We start from the raw sequence: 24,496 nt of genomic DNA, 5'->3' as shown, positions 1-24,496 counted from the left end.
GAGGCCTGGCATGCTGCAGCCCATGGGGTCGCAGAGTCAGACACAAATGAGCAACTGAACTGAACTGTACTTATGTGGAAATCAATTATCAAAGTGATTAATAAAACCAAAATGGTCAAATGACTTTCAAATTTTTTTTTTTTTTGGATAGTTTAAATATGTTGACTATCTCCCACATGATATTGAGATATAACATTGCTGTTCTCAATTAATGTCTAGATTTCATCTCTATCAACTTTAGCTGGTCTACTTACTTGACTGCAAAACATCATCCACCATGAAATCTCCAGCATGAAACTTTTTTTTTTTTTTTTTGCTGTGTTGGGTCTTCAGTGTAGCACTCAGACTTCTCTAGTTGAGAAGCACCAGCTTAGTTGCCCTGAGGAATGTGTTATCTTAATTCCCCAGTTCAGTTCAGTTCAGTTCAGTGGCTCAGTCATGTCTGACTCTTTGTGACCACGTGAATCACAGCACACCAGGCCTCCCTGTTCATCACCTACTCCCGGAGTTCACTTAGACTCACGTCCATTGAGTCAGTGATGCCATCCAGCCATCTCATCCTCTGTAGTCCCCTTCTCCTCTTGCCCACAATCCCTCCCAACATCAGAGTCTTTTCCAAGGAGTCAATTCTTCGCATAAGGTGGCCAAAGTATTGGAGTTTCAGCTTTAGCATCAGTCCTTCCAAAGAAATCCCAGGACTGATCTCCTTCAGAATGGACTGGTTGGATCTCCTTGCAGTCCAAGGGACTCTCAAGAGTCTTCTCCAACACCATAGTTCAAAAGCATCAAATCTTCGGTGCTCAGCTTTCTTCACAGTCCAACTCTCACATCCATACATGACCACTGGGAAAACCATAGCCTTGACTAGACGGACTTTTGTTGGCAAAGTAATGTCTCTGCTTTTCAATATGCTATCTAGCTTGGTCATAACTTTTCCTCCAGGAAAAGTGAACATCTGGAAGTTCACAGTTCATGTATTGCTGAGGCCTGGCTTGGAGAATTTTGAGCATTACTTTACTAGCATGTGAGATGAGTGCCATTGTGCAGTAGTTGGAGCATTCTTTGGCATTGCCTTTCTTTGGGATTGGAATGAAAACTGACTTTTTCCAGTCCTGTGGCCACTGCCGAGTTTTCCAAGTTTGCTGGCATATTGAGTGCAGCACTTTCACAGCATCATCTTTTAGGATTTGAAAGAGCTCAACTGGAATTCCATCACCTCCACTAGCTTTGTTCATAGTGATGCTTCCTAAGGCCCACTTGACTTCACATTCCAGGATGTCTGGCTCTAGGTTAGTGATCACACCATTGTGATTATCTGTCGTGAAGATCTTTTATGTACAGTTCTTCTGTGTATTCTTGCCACCTCTTCTTAATATCTTCTGCTTCTGTTAGGTCCATACCATTTCTGTCCTTTATCGAGCCCATCTTTGCATGAAATGTTCCCTTGGTATCTCTAATTTTCTTGAAGAGATCTCTAGTCTTTCCCATTCTGTTGTTTTCCTCTATTTCTTTGCAATGATCACTGAGGAAGGCTTTCTTATCTCTCCTTGCTATTCTTTGGAACTCTGCATTCAGATGCTTATATCTTTCCTTTTCTCCTTAGTTTTTCACTTCTCTTCTTTTCACAGCTATTTATAAGGCCTCCCCAGACAGCAATTTTGGTTTTTTGAATTTCTTTTCCATGGGGATGGTCTTGATCCCTGTCTCTGTACAATATCACGAACCTCAGTCCATAGTTCAATCGGCACTCTATCTATCAGATCTAGTCCCTTAAATCTATTTCTCACTTCCACTGTATAATCATAAGGGATTTGATGTAGGTCATACCTGAATGGTCTAGTGGTTTTCCCTACTTTCTTCAAGTTCAGTCTGAATTTGGCAATAAGGAGTTCATTATCTGAGCCACAGTCAGCTCCCAGTCTTGTTTTTGCTGACTGTGTAGAGCTTCTCCATCTTTGGCTGCAAAGAATATAATCAATCTGATTTCGGTGTTGACCATCTGGTGATGCCCATGTGTAGAGTCTTCTCTTGTGTTGTTGGAAGAGGGTGTCTGCTATGACCAGTGCATTTTCTTGGCAAAACTCTATTAGTCTTTGCCATGCTTCATTCCATATTCCAAACTCAAAGTTGCCTGTTACTCCAGGTGTTTCTTGACTTCCTACTTTTGCATTCCAGTCCCCTATAATGAAAAGGACATCTATTTTGGGTGTTAGTTCTAAAAGGTCTTGGAGGTCTTCATAGAACCGTTCAACTTCACCTTCTTCAGTGTTACTGGTTGGGGCATAGACTTGGATTACTGTGATATTGAATGGTTTGCCTTGGAAACGAACAGAGATCATTCTGTTGTTTTTGAGATTGCATCCAAGTACTGCATTTTGAACTCTTCTGTTGACCATGATGGCTACTCCATTTCTTCTAAGGTATTCCTGCCCGCAGTAGTAGATATAATGGTCATCTGAGTTAAATCAGGGATCAAACCCATGACCCCTGCATGGAAGGGGTCATAACCACTGGATCACCAGGGAAGTCCTCTGATGGGTTTGCTTTTGATAGCTCTCTTCAGTCTGTACAAATTTGAGGAACCCACAAAAAGAAGAGAAGTAGAATTCACAACTCAAAACATGAAGCATAACTAAAATGCATTTTCTGCTCAACTAACTAGTGCCTGATCAGATTATTTACAGAAAGCTGAACCCATCTCTCAAAAGGCTGTGACACAGTAGCCCTAAACTTCTGTCTTGTTCTACACACATGTTCGCAGGCTGTAACACCTGCCTTACCTTCCACAAGGTCACAGGAGATTTCATCTACTCCAGAGAAGAGAAGACCGTTTAGTGGAAGAATTATGAATAAGATGAGCATATCAGAGTTTGATGACCAGTTCTCAAGAACACAAAGGCTCACTGTTACACTTCCAGCAAGCTCCATCAATAACACCTGGAGGCTTAAGAAGAGCCCCTCATAGATTATAAAACACACTGTTTATACAGTTTCCTGAGACAGAAGACTAGAGACTTACACAGAGAAGCAAGAAAGTCAAACTACACATGGCAGTCTCAGCCCAGATATGATCAAGGGCAGCCCAGTGCTGCAGGCTACAAACCTGGGGCTCTCCACCAGAAGTGCAGCAGTAACACCTGCCATCCCAAAGTGTCCTAGAACTGTGATTCTCCTTGGGAATCACTGCTGTCTGTTTGGTTCAGTAGCTCAGGCATGTCCAATTCTTTGTGACCTCATGGACTGCAGAATGCCAGGCCTTCTTGTTCATCACCAAGCCCCAGAGACTGCTCAAATTCATGTCCATTGAGTTATTGATGCCATCCAACTATCTCATCCTCTGTCATCTCATTCTGCTCCTGCTTTCAACCTTTCCCAGCATCAGGGTCTTTTCTAATGAGTCAGGTCTTTCCATCAAATGGCCAAAATATTGGAATTTCAGCTTCAGCATCAGTCCTTCCAATGAATATTCAGGACTCATTTCCTTTAGGATTGAATGGTTGGATCTCGTTGCTATTCAAGAGACTCTCAAGAGTCTTCTCCAACATCACAGTTCAAAAGCATCAATTATTCGCTGCTCAGCTTTCTTTATAGTCCAACTCTCATATCCATACCTGACTACTGGAAAAAGCATGGCTTTGACTAGATGGACCTTTGTTGGCTATTTCTCAACTGTCTGTTACTCAGTTATTTGATCCTAATATTGTTGCAATTACAGGAGGATTAAGAGTAATGTCACCCACCTAAAAGAATACTGATAACTGCAACAAATCCAGAAAAAAAAAAAAAAAAAAGTGGGAAATAAAAGCAGACCATTACCGCCTAAGTGTCTGGGTTTATCTCCTGAGAGAAAGCCTTTAGTCACCCAGTTGAGCAAGCAGACTCACTAAGGAGTAACGCCAGTCCATGGTCTATAGCTTCTATTCTTCTGTCTATTCTTGATCCTAATCCTCAACTATCGAGGAATAAATCAACTGAGGAAATATTCACTATCAAACTTGGAACTAACCAAAGTTAAGACTTTCTGGATAAGCAGGCACGAGATCACCAATTGTGCCCCAAAACTCTTCATCTTTGATGTCATTCTAAGTTTGATCTGTGAATATTCTTTCCACAAACCAGTAGAGAATAGAGTTCTTACATCTTCATAGGAATTCTTCACAAGTATGAAACCATGAAAGATTTTTTAAAAAGTCTAATATAAAATAGACACCATTCGATCAAGATTCTACAAGCATCTCAGTGTCTCCGGGGTAGACATTTCTTGGTGAAATCCTTGGTATTCAGCCTCCTGAAAGCACTTGACTTTTGGACCCCATTTCCTGCTTCTTAGGGAAACTTCTCACAGGGTTAAGTGCTAAAATTTCCCTAGTCAGTATAGTTTCTCCGTTACATTTCCACACATACTTAAAAGGTTTCTTACCCAACTCCACCAACTCTGCTTCATGAGAAAAATTAAGAAAACGCAGAAAACAGACACAACCTATATCAGACAAAGAAAAAAATGCTTGAGTGAAATATATAAGCAGAAAAAAATGAGCTTGTGGGAAAAATGAAGGGGCAATTTATCATCAGAAATGGGGGACCAGGTGACAAACAATGGAGCTGAGACAGATCCAGAGCTAAGGAGGAAGAGCAGTGAACCTGGGAAAATAATAACCATTAGGATGCTAAATATAACTCCACTCCTCCTGACACAGTGGTCTTCATCCTGACTGCACCTTAGCATCACCTGGGAGGGGTTAAGAGCACTTTGAGACCTGAAGCCAAGACTCTAGAAACTGGTTTAGGTTCAACTGATTAAGGATGGACCCTGAAGTTCCCTCTCCCTGGAAGATTCTGGATGTAGAAACTAATCCCATAGAAACATCTGCTGTTCTCCTGCATCATCAGGGCATCTGAGCCTGGAGGGGCCGTGAACTTGCAAGTACCACAAGTACAAGTACCACAGAGGGTTTTAACTCAGGTTCCATGTTACATATCATGCTTCTAAGCAAACTCCTTATGAACCGAAACTCTTGAGACTTCAATGAGGAAATTCAGACCTTCCATCTGACAACACAGAAAAAAAAATGTTTATAAAATATTGTATTTACAAAATCAAAATATGAATCAAAATTTGTAACGTTACATCTAAAGTGGTGGAAGAATTAGAATGGAACAAGGATACCAGTCTTCTTTAAAATAGCCTCTTTTATTGATTTGACTTTGGAATTGTGAAAACATTATACAGAATTATAATTATAAAACAATCAAGTTTTCAAAATCAATTTCTTAAATTTCAGAGTAAAATGAAACAAAAGCTATATCCATCCAGTAGATTGGCAAAGTTATACAAAAAAGAATTATTAAAAGTGGTTTTTAAAGAAATTATTTGAAAACACATTCCCTGTGTGATATGCCTATCTAAGAACAATATGAACAGCAACAATAACAACAAAAGCTTCCAAAAGACACATTATGATTAATAGTGTTGACACTATAAGATTTTTAAATGACTAATTATGTTGGTATCATTGAGAATGGGGATTAAGTGAAGCCACTCAGTCGTGTCCAACTCTTTGCGACCCCATGGATTGTAGCCTGCCAGGCTCCTCTGCCCATGGAATTTGCCAGGCAAGAATACTGGAGTGGGTTGCCATGCCCTCCTCAAGGGGACTTTCCCAACCCAAGGACCTGGGTCTTTCGCACTGCAGGCAGACTCTTTACCATCTGAGCCACCATTAGGCATGGCAGAAAAGAGAAAAGATGATAACAGGAAAAGAGATACCAATCTAAGAGTAAAAAGATAAAGTAAAAGGACTACTGTCCTGAATCTGATTTAGATCGGAAATACCCATATAAACTCAGCGTCTGTTTACTATAAACAATGTATTCTAGCTTTGCCCAATGAAAAAGCTGAGAAACAATAGCCAACCCAACAGCAATGAGCATCCCTAGTGCCCAGGCCATAGTATCTAAATACCATTTCCCACTAGAAGGAGCCGTGGCTGCTTGGAGAAATGGAGATTCCAGGGCAGGGGTAAATTTTTACTTAAGGATACACAGCTTTTTTGTGTATAAAGATAAACCAGAAACTTCTTGTCATACCAGAAAGCAAAAAATTCACAAAGATGTCTACGGTTTGCACAAAAGACAGGAGTCCTGGGAAGAGATCTATTTTATCCTTAATGGTAGAGGCCAGTTTCATAAAGGGCTTAAAAAACTCACTGCTGTTTACAGGCCATTATGGCAGAATAAGAACTCTTGAGAAAAGTCACTTCTAGAAGCCAAGTTTTCTGAACAGTAATTAAAAGTTTCACTTCTAAGCAGAATTTTGAATTTTGCACCATTATGAAGGCAATCTTTTTTTAAAAAGTAGTCACCTATTTCCTTGACTTAGTAAGGAAAATGGATTGAAGGGGATTGGAGGATGAGTGAAATAGGTAAGGGAGATCAAGAGGCACAAACTTCCAGTTATAAAATAAATAAGTCATGGGAATGTAATGTACAACATAGGAAATATAGTCAATAACATTAGAAAACCTTGTATAGTGACAGGGTAACTAGACTGATCTGGGTAATCATTTTATAATGTACAAAAATACTAAATTACTATGCTATACACTTGAAACTAATATAATATTGTAAGTCAATTATACTTCAATTTTTAAAAAATAATTTTTCAATGAGACAGTAAAAATAGTTTTTCTTTAAAAAATGAATTGAAAAGCATCACCCTCATATATGTCTCAAGGTGATCACTGAGGATACTAATATCTGATGCCTAACACGATGCTCTCAGGAACCAGCAGGGCACACAGCAGGTCTGCTTTGCAGGTCCCTGTCCACTTGGCTCAAGGCCCCCTCCTCCTCTCCCTTGCTGTGTGGTCCTCAGTGCTTGCTCTCAGCCCACAGTATCTCTGCCACCAGCAGCCACTCCTCAGCCTGCCGGGTTGAGCAGAAGTGAGGGACACATGGAAGAAAGGGGTGGAAAATAAATGCAAAGACCACTCAGCTCTTGGGGAACCAGCCCTGAGTCCAGACACAAGGCCCACTTTGGGACACAGAGGATTCTGCTTACTTCCTGCCCATCAGTTGAGTTCCAAAGTGAAGATTTACACAAATATGTGCCTTCCTATAGTCTCTACCAACAAAGATAATCATAAGGGTGTGATCATTAACCTAGAGCCAGATATCCTGGAATGTGAAGTCAAGTGGGCCTTAGAGAGAATCACGATGAACGAAGCTAGTGGAAGTGATGGAATTCCAGTTGACCTATTTCAAATCCTGAAAGATGATGCTGTGAAAGTGCTGCGCTCAATATGCCAGCAAGTTTGGAAAACTTAGCAGTGGCCACAGGACTGGAAAAGGTCAGTTTTCATTTCAATCCCAAAGAAAGGCAATCCCAAAGAATGCTTAAACTACTGCACAATTGCACTCATCTCACACGCTAGTAAAGTAATGCTCAAAATTCTCCAAGCCAGGCTTCAGCAATACGTGAACCGTGAACTTCCAGATATTCAAGCTGGTTTTAGAAGAGGCAGAGGAACCAGAGATCAAAATTGCAAACATCCTCTGGATCACTGTAAAGGCAGGAGAGTTCCAGAAAAACATCTATTTCTGCTTTATTGACTATGCCAAAGCCTTTGGCTGTGTGGATCACAATAAACTTTGGAAAATTCTGAAAGAGGTGGGAATACCAGACCACCTGACCTGCCTCTTGAGAAACCTATATGCGGGTCAGGAAGCAACAGTTAGAACTGGACATGGAACAACAGACTGGTTCCAAATAGGAAAAGGAGTGCATCAAGGCTGTATATTGCCACCCTGCTTATTTAACTTCTATGCAGAGTACATCATGAGAAACGCTGGGCTGGAAGAAGCACAAGCTGAAATCAAGATTGCTGGGATAAATATCAATAACCTCGGATATGCAGATGATACCACCCTTATGTCAGAAAATGAAGAGGAACTAAAAAGCCTCTTGATGAAAGTGAAAGAGGAGGGTGAAAAAGTTGGTTTAAAGCTCAACATTCATAAAACTAAGATTATGATATCTGGTCCCATCACTTCATGGCAAATAGATGGGGAAACAGTGGAAACAGTGTCAGACTTTATTTGGGGGGGCTCCAAAATCACTGCAGATGGTGATTTCGGCCATGAAATTAAAAGACATGCCTTGGAAAGAAAGTTATGACCAACCCAGATAGCATATTGAAAAGCAGAGACTTTATTTTGCAAACAAAGGTCTGTCTAGTCAAGGCTATGGTTTTTCCAGTGGTCATGTTTGGATGTGAGAGTTGGACTGTGAAGAAAGCTGAGTGCCAAAGAATTGATGCTTTTGAACTGTGGTGTTGTAGAAGACTCATAAGAGACCCTTGGACTGCAAGGAGACCCAACCAGTCCATCCTAAAGGAGATCAGTCCTGAGTGTTCATTGGAAGGACTGATGCTGAAGCTGAAACTCCAATACTTTGGCCACCTTATGCGAAGAGTTGACTCATTGGAAAAGACCCTGATGCTGGGAAGGATTGGGGGCAGGAGGAGAAGGGGACAAGAGAGGATGAGATGGCTTGATGGCATCACCGACTCTATGGACATGAGTTTGGGTAAACTCCAGGAGTTGGTGATGGACAGGGAGGCCTGGCGTGCTGTGATTCATGGGGTTGCAAAGAGTCAGCCACGACTGAGCGACTGAACTGAACTGAACTGATAGCCTTTACCTAAAACAGAGACAACTAGCAAAAGTGGCCTTGGACAAAGGTCAGTGATTAGACAATGCTAGCCATTTCTAAGTATCTCAGGAAGAAGACATAAACCCTGTCCACTCCTCCCCACTCAGGGGAAGGGAGTGAGCAAACCTACTGAGACTCTTCAAGGTCACCCCATTTACACACCAGCAGGTGGAGACCTCATCTCTCACAGAGAAGCCCTGATGACCTGGGGAGTGGTCTGTGTGTCTCTGGTCCAGGAAGAGTCTTCAGGCCCCTCCTCTCCACCCTGAGGGCTGTGGACAGGCAGAAACCTGTTCTCCTCACCTAAGAACCCCATGGGGGTGCACACAGGGGCCAGAGTGCTGGGAACTCGCTGGCTGTTCTGTTCTAATTAGGGGTGACCTGAATGTGCTCCAGGTTGAACACTAGCCTGGTACTTGCTTCCCCAAGCATTATGATTACCCCTCAATTCTCACAGGACAGAGGTTTCACACTTTGAAATCCTTACTCCAGAATCCTTGCCCTGGACTGGCATCACCCTGCCTCTTCCTACTGGTGCTGCCAGGAGTGCCTGTGCTGCGGTTGGTCACAGTGCCATCTGGGAACCATGGATAACCCATCAGTTGTCCTGTGCACCAGAGGAATTAAAAGAGGGCAAGAGGTCTCAAAGTAAATGTGTTCACGTTTTGGAGAATCCTGAGCTGAGTTTAGATCTTCCACTATCTAAAACTATCACCACTTAGGGATAGTAATGAGGGGAAGGTTAAAGGGCTCCTGGTCCCTCTGAACACAGCATGATATTGCTGCTGGCATCAACATCCTAGTCAAATCTGGGACCTGGGGGACGTGGTCACCTGAACTCTACCCTCATTTATGATCCCATCTGACTTACCTGCTGCAGGAAGTTCTTAGCATCCTATTTATTATCTTTAGACAAAGTTCAGGATGCATGTGTCTGACACCATGAGTACAAAGCTCTAAAGACAAGCCTTTCTGACCCTGGATGAGCTCTCAGGTATTGAGATGAACAGGCTCGTAAGTCAGAGTGCCTGAAGTGGATACTCAGGTTGTTCTTTATGCTCCGTGTGACCACGGATATCCTATGGAACTACTTGGACTGTGTCCTGTCTTCTAAAATGGGGGTAATATGAAACCTACAACTTCATTGAGTTAGCCCAAGGAATAAGAGTGATATTACACATAATGTGCTCATAGCAGTTCCTGATACATAACGTATTTTGAGAACTTACCATTGTTCCTACTGCACTACTAATAGCACAGCTGCTGCCACCACCATGACTACTGAGTTGGAGCCCCTGTTACTGCTACTGGAACTTCCAGTACTACAGAGGATGAGCTCCCTTGTTTTCAAGTTCCTCGACTCCCCACTTCTCTGCCATGACCGCCCAACAACCAGCCTCCTGAAGGAGGGGCCAGGGCTTTACCAACTGACACCTGACACAGCTCCCAGGCCTGGCCTTCCTGGATCCCCAGTAGGAAGTGTTCCTGGGGCTGGACAACTTTGGAATCAACACCACTCCACCCTTCACAAGGCACTGCAGCATCTCGGTGGTCAGCATCCTCTCTAAGGTGGCACTCTGCCCCACATACCTGTCCCCACCCTCTGGCACAATGGTGTACACACCTTTGCCATCAGCGAGAACTCCATCTCCTAGGACCACCCAGTCACCTGGGAACTGACAGATTCTCTGCCTTTTCAGTTGTGTGGGGTGGACTTCACCTGCCCAGCTGCCCGCAGTGCCCTTCAGTACAGCACAGCCCACCTGTAAACCACCTGGCCCACCCACCTCGCCCCAACATGATGGACTGAGGACAGCTCATACCTTCTCCACCTAAAACACCACTTTCACAGAAACTGCATCTTCCATCCCTCCTGCTCTCACACACTCACAGGCCACCCGTGTCCCTAGGCAGCACTCAGGGACCATGGAGAGCACGAGCCACACAGGGAGGTCTGCAGCAGACCCCCAGCAGGCTCAGCCAGAACAGGGGGGCTGACAGCACTGTGTCCCCAGGTGGACTGTACTCTGGGGGATCTTGACTCAGGCCTTTCAAGGTCATGGAGGTTACTGACCTCACAGCTTTCTGTCTGAGGTTTTCTCCTGCACATCCCTTCCTCCACCCTCTGCCAGTGCCAGGCTACCAAGACTCTCCCTTCAACAAGCAAACTACGCCCACAGCCAGGACTGAAACCAGCACAGATGGTACATGGATTCTCCACAACTGATGGTGAAGCTGAAGCTCCTCCCCACAGGGGCTGTGGCCTGGGTGACCTGGCCCATGAGGAGGGAGAAGCCCAGGGAAGGGTGTGCTCTTGGAGCTCTGGCAGCTCCTGCCCAGACTCAGGGCTCCAGGTTCTGTTTCACAGGAACAGGAGAGGCAACAATCCCTTCTTAGGAAAGCATTTATCAGATGTGTCCCAGGTGTTACTTGCTGGGCAACAATTACTTGCTGAGTGACTATAAAATATCTTATGTTTTGGGCTCAGGTCCAAGTTTACCTCACCCAAACCACGAGGCACATATTCCTTGAGGTTGTAGGATCTTCTCTTTCTCAAGGATCACTTTTAGCATTTATATCATTTACTAAGCACTAACAATGTCCTGACTCTGATGCTGGGAGGGATTGGGGGCAGGAGGAGAAGGGGACGACAGAGGATGAGATGGCTGGATAGCATCACTGACTCGATGGATGTGAGTCTGGGTGAACTCTGGGAATTGGTGATGGACAGGGAGGCCTGGCGTGCTGCGATTCATGGGGTCACAAAGAGTCGGACACGACTGAGCGACTGAACTGAACTGAACAATGTCCTAGTATGATATAAAAGGTGTTTTCTTTTCACTGTCATCCTTTCACAATACTATGTTTTAACTGGTTAAAAGAAAAACATTGGCTTGGCAAAAAGTTCATTCAAGTATTGCCATAAGCTGTTATGGGAAACCTGAAAGAATTTTTTTGGCCAACCCAACTGTAATCCCCTGGAGCATTTGTCCTTTAAGCACCTGTCCATTCTGAAAGTAAATACAACCACTGAACTACATCCTGATTCACAGACAAGTTTTATCTTCAGACCTTAAACCACTATCTTCTCTCCCCACCATCTCATCCATCTCAGTACTGATCTGCACACAGTGAGAAGAAATGCACAGTACGGAAAAAGTTTTACCTCAAGAAATGTAAGTAGTCCCAAAACAAAATAGAATTTCCAGTAACACTTGGCAATTGCTCTCATTAAAGAAGGCTCCTGTGTGTCTTTCTTGGCTCTCAAAACTTCTCGATCCCAGTACCTGCAATGAGAAACAAAGCACAGTGAAGACAAGCCCTGCTACAGGTAAAACGGGGGAAGGTGGAGCAGATGAGCCTTTACTACAAAGTGCTCTATGGCTGCCCCATAGATGCTGGCTAATGGGTCACAGGCGCCTGAAGGACGAGCAGTGTAGACCAAAGCACCAGAAAAACAGGCCTTGAGGTAAAAGTCCCAGTCTCAGAAAACAAGTTCCTGCCAAGCTATGCTGGACTCATAGGTGATGAGCAGCTCATGGGGGCAGACTCCCTCCTCCAGGGGCCCCGCATCCAGGGACAGAGCTCGGCCTCCAGGGCCGTGGCTTTGGGCTCCCTCCAATTGCACAGATGCACAGGGCACACGGGCTTCCCCAGCCTCCAAAGTGGGCTAAGCCCGGGGTCAGCCTGAGTGGATGAACATGCAGTGTCAGGGGAGGAGGCTCAGAAGAACCCAGAGGAAGCAAAGCTCCCAGAAACCTTTGGCCCCACATGAAAATTCCCACTTTTCTTCCCCTTTTCCCTGATGTCTATGCTCACCCTTGCAGCTCTTCTCCAAGGTGCTGGGAGCGATCTTCTGGAAGCACTGAATACAAGTCATCTTGTTTTAATTTCCGTTCGTAACCAATTTTAAACAAGGGGTTTAGCCACCTGTTAAAAATTAAAATGACAGTGACAAATATCTAAATTACACAGCACTAATTAGAATCCTACAGTGATGGGCTTTGTTAAAAAAAAAACTATATTTTAAATATATAGAGATATGGTGGAAAAATTAGATATGTGTTTACACACTCCCTAATTCTGTATGCTGAGAGGCCCCGGAAGCAATGACACACTGGTAGCAAAGAGCATTCTATCCCCCTGATCTTGGGGTTTTGTTTAACATACACAATTAGAATTTTTTTCTTGTGGGAAGGACTTTTAAGGTCTACTCTCTTATCAGCTTTCAAGTATTCAATACAATAGGATTAACTATAGTCACCAGACTGAACATTACACCTTCATGAAAGTGAAAGTCACTCAGTTGTGTCCGACTCTATGCAACCACATGGACTATACAGTTCATGGAATTCTCCAGGCCAGAATACTGGAGTGGGTAGCCTTTTCCTTCTCCAGGGGATCTTCTCAACCCAGGGATCAAACCCAGGTTCTCTCACATTGCAAGCAGGAATTCCATGAACTGTATAGTCCATGGGGTCGCAAATAATCGGACACGACAGAGGGACTTTCATTTTCACGAGGATGTAATGTGCAGTCTGGTGACTATAGTTAATCCTACTGTTTAACTTATTTTATAATGGAAGTTTGTGTCCTTTGGCCCGCTTCACCCAGGTCTTGGCTTTTTAATATCCTTCTTCCCTAAAAGGAACCAACTGAAGAAATGGCTGATTCCATGTTTGGGGCTCTGTGTGTCAGAACTGATAATTCTTTTCTTCTTTTTTTACTCTAATATAAGTGCCTGTCATGAAGCTTTGAAGACATCCATGTCAAAGACATCCATCTCCGGTGAACACATGACAGCTACACAATGAGATAAAGAGCCAGGCCACCCCACCCGTGAAGTTCCCACTTTTAGAAAGCTCTGTTTTACCTGATAACAGACCATCTCATTGACTGCTTGCTTCTCCCTTCCCGCACTTTAATTCCCCTCTTATTTTTTAATTCCATCAATAAAGAGTGAATCTTTAAAATCCTAGACACCCTACTCTCAACCTCAAAAAGGTAGAACCCCAAGTCCAAGCTTGCTCATGAGCTCTCTCTCTCTCCATCCAGGACCTCACTGTGTCACCCCAGGGGTGCCTTGTACCCTCCAGGACATGTGAGTGATACACCTTGCCATTTCAAAGTTCCCTGATGGTTGTTTCTGAGACATGTCTCACAATCCTAAGAACCACAAGGGCCAATCCAGCCACAACACTGACTGCAAAAGGAGAATTTCTGTGGGGGCTGCTCATAACTAGTATGAGCCCTGGTAAGCAGAGCCCCAGGCAATCCCGGCAAAAGCTTCAATGTCTATAGGCCAAGACCAACAGGCAGAGAAAGTCCAAGATGGGTCTGCGACATCTTGTGCCATAAAATCATGAGGAATCATGAGGATGCATAGAAGGACAGAGAAGCTTGAATGGCTCTTGCTAGACAAATCTGGGATACTTAGAGCATCAAAACAAACAAATGGCAATGAATCTTAACCCATTAAATAATGAAAGAATCCATGAATCCATAGTGCTACGTAAACAGGAGAGAAAGGAAAGTTCCTACAAATAAATGCAAACAAATATAAAAGGAGTAATCAGTTACTTTTAAGCTGTGTACATAACTGAAAATGTACTATACTGAATAATTTTTAAGTGCAAGATATTTTTTCTATTTATATGAGGAAAAGCCCTTGGGAAATTGTTTTGTGATTCAGTCCGTAAACTGTGTACCCCAAGACATGTCTGTTCCATACAGATGCTTAGTCCCTTGTGCAAATCAAGTGCTGGTCCAAAAGACTGCTAAAATGTTATATACTTACTGATATTTTACACTTTTTTATCCTGCATGTCCTGTAAAGTTATAAGTCTGCACAATAAAAATGTTTAACAATTCAGAAAAAAAAGGAACAATCAAGTCAGAAAATCATTAATGGAAATTAAAAACTGTGTGAAAGCTTGAAGCAGAAGATGGTATTTACATAATCGCAACTTATCTCTCTGCAATTATTTATTATAAAGGGGAAAAAACTGTAACTGTACAGGTGATCCCACCAAAAAAACCTCTTCAGATCGATTATGCATTATTTAAATGATAATAGTTAGCATGCAGAGACAGTCCATTGGTAAACACCATTTTACTGATGTGCCTAGGTAAGGAAATTTCCAAGGCCAGACCATAATAACCCATGGATAGAGATCAATTCAGTCAGTCCTAAAGGAAATCAACCCTGAATATTCATTTGAAGGCCTGAGGCTGAAGTTCCAATACTTTGGCCAACCTGATGCAAAGAGCTGACTGACTGGAAAAGACCTGGATGCTGGGAAAGATTGAAGGCAGAAGGAGAAGAGGGCAGAAGAAGATGAGATGGTTAGATAACATCACTGACTCAATGGACATGAATTTAAGCAAACTCCAGGAGAGAGTAAAGGACAAGGAAGCCTGGTGTGCTGGTCCATGGGGTTGCAGAGTCAGACATGGCTGAGTGACTGAATAACAGCAACAACACAGATCACAGTTCTTCTATCCTGTTATTCCTAGGACAACATGGGTACAGATGCTTAAGAACAATTTGTTGAATATATGAATATCCATGACTCATTAAAGAAGCAATAAGATAGACTGAACTTCAGATTTTGCTAATCCTGGTACCTTGGCACCACTAAAGAAGCCCAGTCCAGGAGTCAGAAGACTGGACTCTAGTCCCAGCTGTGGTGCTGAGCACCCAGGGCCTCAGCTGTCCTCTGTTCCACGTCTCCACCCCAGTTCAGCAGTTCCATGACGTTTAACATCTCTAGGTCTCAGTTTCCTTCCAAAACAATGGTGCACATCTAGGAGCTTTACCACTAAGCAGGTTTGAAACATGTTGGATGATTTATTCTACACTTGTCCCCTACAGAAAATGCTCAGGGAATTAGCACTGGGACTTACCCAGATGATGACACCCTGCCCCCAAAGTAAAGCGTTAGTCATGCAGTTGTGTCCAATTCTTTGCGACCCCATGGTCTATCCACAGAATTCTCCAGGCAAGAATACAGGAGTGGATAGCCATTCCCTTCTCCAGGGGATCTTTCTGACCCAGGGATTGAACCAGGTTCTCCTGCATTATAGACATATTTTTTACCATCTGAGCTACAAGGGAAGCCCACAAAAGACCCTCTTTAAAATTCTGCTTGAAGAGGAAAAGATGCTCAACATCAAAATATCTTTGGATCCAGATTCCTTCCTAACTTTTGATGGGAAAGTTTAACATTTATTTATAGCATTAAATAATGTTCAACATGTGGTATTTATTTTTTAATTAAACTTTTTATTTTGTAAAGCAGTATATCCAACGGACAATGTGATAGTTCCAGAAAAACAGCAAAGGGACTTAGCCATACATACACATGTATCATTCTCCCTCAAACCCCACTGCCATCCAGGCTGCCACATATCATTGAGCAGTTCCCTGTGCTATACAGTAGGTCCTTGTTGGTTATCCACCCTAAATACAGCAGTGTGTACACGTCCCTACCAAACCCCCTAACTATCCCTTTCCCCCTTCACTCTCCCTGGCAACCGTAAGTTCATTCTCTAAAGTCTGAGAGTCTGTTTCTGTCAAAATGTGGTATTTAATTGAAATATATGCAGTCTTCCACTTTTAATACAGTTTATTGCTAATTAGGATGTGATGCATATTGATGACCATATATTTTGGTGCATCTTTCCTTTTTCCAAATTCCCAGAAGTAGAATAATTAGTGAAGGGCTGAATTGTTTTCCATTAGGTTTAGACAAATTTGCCCTCTCAACAGCTGTTTGTGAGCTTATTTAAAGATTTTTCTGGGCCTAACATTAAAAATAATTCAAACCATTTTAAATTGAATGTATTTGACTTATGCGTGCTCAGTCACTCAGTCCTGTTCGACTCTTTGCAACCCCATGGACTGTATCCTGTCAGGCTCCCCTGTCCGTGGGATTTTCCAGGAAAGAATACAAGAGTGGGTTGCCATTTGAATCGTAGAGATGGAACACTTTTTTATGTCTTTTGATCATTTATTTTCTTTCTTCAAATGTTTATTAATATATTTTTTCTAGAGAGCATTTTTATTTTTGAAATAACTTGTAATAGTGCATATAATACTTTCAGATTCTCATTTGTTCTTTAGAGGTTTTAAATTATATATGATTAAATAAAATCAAGCTTTTCTTTTTCATTTCTCCTGCTACTTTTGTAGTATGTCTTTTAAAAATCCTAACATCATCTAAATCTCTGTGTTTTATTTTATCTTTTTTCTTATTTTATTTCTAACAGTAAAGGCTGCTAGAATTTTTTTTTATAGTTTTTTATATAGGATAGGCCCCATTTTTTCCTAAAACAGTCCATTATCCCATTATGGTTTACTGAATTTTTCTTCTTCCTCACTATTGGAAATAAGAAGCACAGTTAATGAAGCGTGTCCAGCTGGGGACTGGATTGTCCAGTCCCTTGTGACTCTGTGCTCACTGCAGCCTCTGGGGTGAGCTCTGCATTTCTCTCTACCCTCGTCCCAGAGGCCAGCAGGTTGGGGGTGAGTGTAGGACCTGTCCCCAGGGATGAGGTGGGGCAGGGTCTTGGACCAGATGCCCGTGGCCCATCAGGAAGCTGTTAAATCCTTGCTCCCCTGAAACTGACCACATCTCAGTGAACTGTCCCCTTGCAAAGGGAGTGTGGATGTGGAAACTGTCTGGTATTGAGACAGATTCTCTGGAGACACTTTTCAGAGAATCTGATGCCATGAAGAGGGGTTGTGAACTGGTTGAGTGCTGAGAAGGTTTAGGGAGGTTGATCCTGCTCGGCCCTCATTAACTATCGATTGTGAATGGATATAAATGTTTAATTTCAAACTATGATTCTTTGCATCATTTTCAGAATACCACTTGTTACTCTTCATTAATAGTCAGAAATCCACATGCTGTAGACTGAGGCTGTGTGAGCTCTCCAGGGCTCTTTCTCTGATCTTGACCTGTTCTCAGTGAGTGTTTAGTTTGATGAGTTTTGGTAATTTTATACAGTAACCACCGCCTCAAGCAAGAAATAGAACAACCCAAAGGTATAGTCGAATTTACTGGTATGTCCTTACAGCAAAACAAACTGCTTAAATTTATCTCCTATTTAAGTTTATTCTTGATTTTTTTTTGGTCTTTATAGTTCTGCATCTGATCAGCCTGAGATTAGTGTCCTTTCAGAGGTGTCAAATGGATAATTTGCCATTCAAAGTCTTCCATGGGTTCCCCAATATGTTGATTCCTACCCTCTGTTGACCTGAAACAAATAGACTGTCAGATATTTCTTCAGCAAAGATGGGCTTATCCAGAATCGGCAGAGAATGGCAGTTTGAGGTCTGCGTTTGTGGACAGCCAAGTGTAAGTCCCCAAAGTGCCAGGGCTGGAGAGCACTTTTATAGAGGTGAAGAGGAGGTTGGGAGGGCTCTTACAGAGATCAAGGTTTTTCAGTGGCTGAGTCCTCACCAGGAAAGGAGGGCAGTCTTTCTTCCCGTTAGGGCTGCTGTTGTAACCTCATCTATCAAAGTTATCAGAGGCTTTCTACTGGGGACCATGGGATTACTCGAGCGCTCTGTGGTGGTGATGACTGCTCTTTGTTTGGAAGGACTTGTCCTATTCAGAGCATCACCGATCCTCTCAGCATCCCAGGGAGGTGTTCTCTCCAGGTCTTCTCCCCACTTTCCTGAGGCCAATACTGAGAGGTTATGTGGCTGGTTCAAAATCATATAACCAGGAAGTGGCAAAGGCTAGACTCTAACACAGGAACACTTCCAAATGAGACACATCAGGTGCCATTTTTGTTTTGCATTAAATTTTTTAAAACTGTGGAAAATGCACACAACATAAAACTTACCATCTTGACGATTTTTCAAGCACACGGTTCATTATTGGTAACTATCTTCACATTACTGTGCAACCAGTTTCCAGAACTCTCTTCATCCTGTACCAGTGTGCCATCAAACACTAACTCCCCACTTCCCTTGCCCCCAGCCCCTGGCAACCACAAGGCCACTTTGTTTCTCTTTGAGTTTGACTGCTCTGAGGACTTCATGTAAATCAAATCATAAAATGTTTGTCCTTTGTGATGCACCATTTTAGAACCCCGCCGTCAGTGTGCAGGGTTCCAGTTTCTTCACATCCTTGCCAACACTAGGTTTTCTTCTTTTTTTCCCATGTGTGAGTTGGTGTCTCATTGTGGTGCATAACTAACACTACATGGTTAAGCAACTATATGCCAATAAAAATTCAAAAAAACCGTGAGCTATAATTTTAATTAAAAAAAAAAATCTGTGCATGTGCAGATATGCCAAGATTTCTAGGGGAAAAACTAAGAAATAACCAAAATATCAGCAAAGAGACCTGGCTAATAAAAACAAATCCTTATTCATTTCTTCTTGCACGTGCCATAATGTCCAACTCTTTGTGACCCTATGGACTGTAGCCCACCAGGGTCCTCTGTCCATGGGATTCTCCAGGCAACAATATTGGAGTGGGTTGCCATTTCTTACACCAGGGGATCTTTCTAACCCAAGAATCAAACCTGTGTCTCTTGTGTCTCCTGCACTGGCAGGTGGATTCTTTACCTCTGTGCCACCTACCTGGGAGGCCCTTCCTCTTCTATAGTTTTAAGTTTTTTATTGCAATAGAAAAATATATATTCTTTTCTAAAATTCACAATTACCAATAGAGAAAATGTATGCTTTCTCTTAGACTCTAAGTCGTACCTGTGCTGTGAAAACACCAAAACCCCAGTGCCGTCATTTGTATAAAGTCAGTAAGCTAGTTACTGGCATCATTTACAAGTTGAGAAAGCAGATGAAATGTGAGAAGAAAAGCAAATACCCAATGAGAAGATGAAAATTCAGTTTTTCTCTACAAGGTGGGCCTTGTGTCTGGGCAGCACTTCCTGCCTGGGCCCATTTCAACTTTCCCAGGACAGAGAGTGGGGGCCACGAGGAAATCACAAGGGTACCTCAGACTTTACAAACAAGATGGCAATTGTGGTCACCAACCAGCTTCATAAAGTCTGGACTCCTTTTAAAAGTTAGCACTGAAGAAACAACGCCAGTGGGAGGAGCAGCGTAAAGCAGAATTCAGACTCCACCTTCCATCAGAATCCCCTGGAGCTTGTTTAACCCCACCCCCACCATTTCTAAATTTACAGACTTGGTCTAGAAGGACTAGAGGGGGGTGGGATTTGCATTCCTAACAAGCTCCCAGGTGACAAGGATGCCGCAGGTCTGAGAGCCATACTCTGAGAACAGCCGCCCTAAAGCTTGATTATAGAGATGTTTCATGAGTATCATCTCCAACAGCAAGAACTTTAAGAACTTCCCCTTGAGAAACTCCTGCCTACAAGATCAAAGGTGTGTTTGCATTTGCCTTCTCCCTGCATTTAAGAACAAATATCCAAAGAGAAGCAGCTCAGAACAGCAGTTACATACAGGGCAACTCAGACTCGGGAGCCAGACTCCTGACTTGGGATCCAGCTTTCGCTATTAAGCTGTGTGATGCAGGCAAGTTACTCAAACTCTTAGAATTTGAGGGAGAATGGATACATGTATAGGTATGACAGAGTCCCTTTCCTGTCCACATGAGACTATCACAACATTGTAAATTGGCTATACTCCAATATAAAATAAAGTTTTTTAAAAAATTACTCAAACTCTCTGCTTAAGTGATTTCACATTTAAAATATATCTACCTAAAGAAACTAAAGACCTATATATAGAAAACTATACAACACTGGTGAAAGAAATCAAAGAGGACACTAACAGATGGAGAAATATATCATGTTCATGGATTGGAAGAATCAATATAGTGAAAATGAGTATACTACCCAAAGCAATCTATAGATTCAATGCAATCCCTATCAAGCTACCAACAGCATTCTTCACAGAGCTAGAACAAATAATTTCACAATTTGTATGGAAATACAAAAAACCTCGAATAGCCAAAGCGATCTTGAGAAAGAAGAATGGAACTGGAGGAATCAACCTGCCTGACTTCAGGCTCTACTACAAAGCCACAGTTATCAAGACAGTATGGTACTGGCACAAAGACAGAAATATAGATCAATGGAACAAAATAGAAAGCCCAGAGATAAATCCACGCACATATGGACACCTTATCTTTGACAAAGGAGGCAAGAATATACAATGGATTAAAGACAATCTCTTTAACAAGTGGTGCTGGGAAAACTGGTCAACCACTTGTAAAAGAATAAAACTAGAACACTTTCTAACACCATACACAAAAATAAACTCAAAATGGATTAAAGATCTAAACGTAAGACCAGAAACTGTAAAACTCCTAGAGGAGAACATAGGCAAAACACTCTCTGACATACATCACAGCAGGATCCTATATGACCCACATCCCAGAATATTGGAAATAAAAGCAAAAATAAACAAATGGGACCTAATTAACCTTAAAAGCTTCTGCACATCAAAGGAAACTATAAGCAAGGTGAAAAGACAGCCTTCAGAATGGGAGAAGATAATAGCAAATGAAGCAACTGACAAACAACTAATCTCGAGAATATACAAGCAACTCCTACAGCTCAACTCCAGAAAAATAAATGACCCAATCAAAAAATGGGCCAAAGAACTAAATAGACATTTCTCCAAAGAAGACATACAGATGGCTAACAAACACATGAAAAGATGCTCAACATCACTCATTATCAGAGAAATGCAAATCAAAACCACTATGAGATACCATTTCACACCAGTCAGAATGGCTGCGATTCAAAAGTCTACAAGTAATAAATGCTGGAGAGGGTGTGGAGAAAAGGGAACCCTCTTACACTGTTGGTGGGAATGCAAACTAGTACAGCCACTATGGAGAACAGTGTGGAGATTCCTTAAAAAACTGGAAATAGACCTGCCTTATGATCCAGCAATCCCACTGCTAGGCATACACACTGAGGAAACCAGAAGGGAAAGAGACACGTGTACCCCAATGTTCATCGCAGCACTGTTTATAATAGCCAGGACATGGAAGCAACCTAGATGTCCATCAGCAGATGAATGGATAAGAAAGCTGGGGTACATATACACAATGGAGTATTATTCAGCCATTAAAAATAATACATTTGAATCAGTTCTAATGAGGTGGATGAAACTGGAGCCTATTATACAGAGTGAAGTAAGCCAGAAAGAAAAACACCAATACAGTATACTAACGCATATATATGGAATTTAGAAAGATGGTAACAATAACCCTGTGTACGAGACAGCAAAAGAGACACTGATGTATAGAACAGTCTTATGGACTCTGTTGGAGAGGGAGAGGGCAGGAAGATTTGGGAGAATGGCATTGAAACATGTAAAATATCATGTATGAAACGAGTTGCCAGTCCAGGTTCGATGCACGATACTGGATACTTGGGGCTGGTGCACTGGGACGACCCAGAGGGATGGAATGGGGAGGGAGGAGGGAGGAGGGTTCAGGATGGGGAACACATGTATACCTGTGGCGGATTCATTTTGATATTTGGCAAAACTAATACAGTTATGTAAATTTAAAAATAAAATAAAATTAAAAAAAAAAAAAAAAGAGGTAATAGCTCCTTCCAATTCAACAGGAAAATAGGAAATGGGGTCTACCCAAATCAATGAGAAGTCCTGATTTTCCCATTTTCATACACACACATTTTGAAAATCCACAAATAGAACATCCGTGGAGAGTTCCTTGCCCTGCCTGAGGTTAAGGAGAGGTGTCTCTACTTTGGTACCATTTACAGTTGTTGCTGTTTAGTCACTCAGTCAAGTCCAACTCTTTCACAACCCCATGGACTGCCAGGCTCCTCTGTCCATGGGATTTCCCAGGCAAGAATACTGAATTGGATTGCCATCTCCTCCTCCAAGGGATCCTCCCCACCCAGAGATCAAACCCACATCTCCTGGTCTCCTGCTACAGCAGGCGAATTCTTTACCACTGAGCCAACAGGGAATCCCATGCCCATGTTTTTCCTTCTTGATCCTCTTTCCTTAAGGGCTATCAAACGGCCAAGAGATGTAGCCACACACACTGAATACATCACCATCAAAACATGCACAGGAGTTTCTGTTTCCTGGGGTCCCCAAGGCCCTCCCACATAAAAACAGAAGAAATATCAGAATTTGTGGGAAAGATGAATGGTTTAGGGTCCAGGAACAAAAGACATAATAATCACTCAAGTGTGATTAAACCCAAAGGTTCCACCCCAGCTAGTTAGTGGTCCCAGCTACCAGATGGAAAACTTCAGTTAAGAGCTTCATCTCTCTGAGCCCCTTTTAATCTGTGAGTTTCCTCTCAACGCAGGGACCCTTCAGTGGTTTCAGGACCAGAGGACTCCTGGGAAAGACCACCTGCATCAAGACACTGCACTGTTTCTGGAAAGGCTAGAGATGCAGATAAGACCCCACAGGCTTCAGGGACCCCATCCCCAGGGTGACTCTCAAAGGTGGAAGCAGAGACATTCACAGTTAGGAAAGGGGCTGGTCAAATACATCCTCCAGTCCTCTCAATGTATCCCAAATAAAAGCAAAATGGGTTCAAGAATCATGTCCCCAATCATTAAATAAAAAGCAATAGTGTTCTAACACACATGAAATGTGTCACTACTAGATACCAGGATATACAGTGGGTGATGCACACGGAGAGAAAGAGGGAGGCAGGGAGACATGGTCACAGACACAGGGACAAGGGAGCCCAGTGCGGTTGGACTCAGCTGTCACCTAAGGAATGTGGGGAAAGGTGGGGCCATTATTGGAAGATGGCAAAAGGAGCAGAGCACTAATTAGATAAAGGAAGTTGTTCAGGGCTGTTTGCTTATTGGGTGCCGGGAGCCACTATGGGAGATCCCACCCATGACAAAGGTCATGCGGAAGAGACCTGACAGGCAAAGGCAGATCAGGCCTCGGGGGACCCCCAGAATCTGCTCGAGCATTCACCCCAAAACCAAAATCTGTCTGTCTTACTATTTTGTGCCTTTCACCAACTCTTCTGACATTAATAAGGGGTTATCCCAGACCACCTTTCTCTGGAAAAAATCAACTTAGGGCTTTAGTTAATGGGTATGATAGGAGTGTTTCAATTCAAACCCCTCTGTTGGCATACTAGCTTGCCTGACAGGTTTATCCATACTCTTGCAATTAACACATATGATTGTTCACAACTCCCCAACCTTGAAAGGCACAGGAAGCCAAAACATTCTAAAAGTCCCAATGAGCATAGAGTCCTTTAAGGGATGAAAAATTATTAGAATAGATAGTACTGGTAAAGGGCTTCATTATTGGGCCAATGTTTGCTGCCAAGTTCCCATATCTCTTATCCATTGTGCACCTGGGAGTGCATTGGTTAACATAGTTTGAATGTAAGAAAAACAAGTAGCAGCCTTGGAATTAACCACATCAGACCTTTCAGCTAATTGGTTCTTTCTTTGTTGTGATCCACTGCACCTTTGTTCCCTGAGAATGTAACTCAGTTTAGTACTTTGTGAGGCTGGGAGAAATAAAGAAGAAACACTTTAAGGGAAAACAAGTTTTCTGGCTGATCAACCTTTATCAAAAAAGGGTCATAAAATGTCCACAGGCCTCCAAGGCCAGAAGATATTGTACACAATATTGTTTATGGGAAAGGTATGCAGAAAAAATCCTGGTTTTTATAAGACAAAACAGATGTAATGTTTGGGCTGACTCTGTATGACTTTGCATCTTTCATTTCCCTCTATGTATAAGTCAAGGTATAAAAGTTCCTTTTGAAAATAAAGTTATGGGCCTCGCTCACAGAAGCT

The 24,496-nt window shown here is 42.5% G+C and overlaps 1 protein-coding gene across 1 annotated transcript in view; it reads right to left on the bottom strand.

Annotated features, from left to right (window-relative positions):
- The window catches only part of LOC102409035 (ATP-binding cassette sub-family C member 4-like), a 183,605-nt gene extending 164,941 nt beyond the window's left edge, over nt 1-18,664 (bottom strand). Inside the window, 3 exon segments of the mRNA XM_045162445.1 lie at nt 11,880-12,000; nt 12,533-12,643; nt 18,569-18,664. Coding sequence (XP_045018380.1) covers nt 11,880-12,000; nt 12,533-12,643; nt 18,569-18,600 — 264 coding nt within the window. The 5' untranslated portion in view covers nt 18,601-18,664.
- Nucleotides 18,665-24,496: the final 5,832 nt, after the last annotated feature.

Source organism: Bubalus bubalis, chromosome 13, assembly GCF_019923935.1.
Source record: "Bubalus bubalis isolate 160015118507 breed Murrah chromosome 13, NDDB_SH_1, whole genome shotgun sequence".
NCBI classification, from domain to species: Eukaryota; Metazoa; Chordata; class Mammalia; order Artiodactyla; family Bovidae; genus Bubalus; species Bubalus bubalis.
Note: the sequence above shows the minus strand (reverse complement) of the source record. Positions and strands in the feature narration are given on the sequence as shown.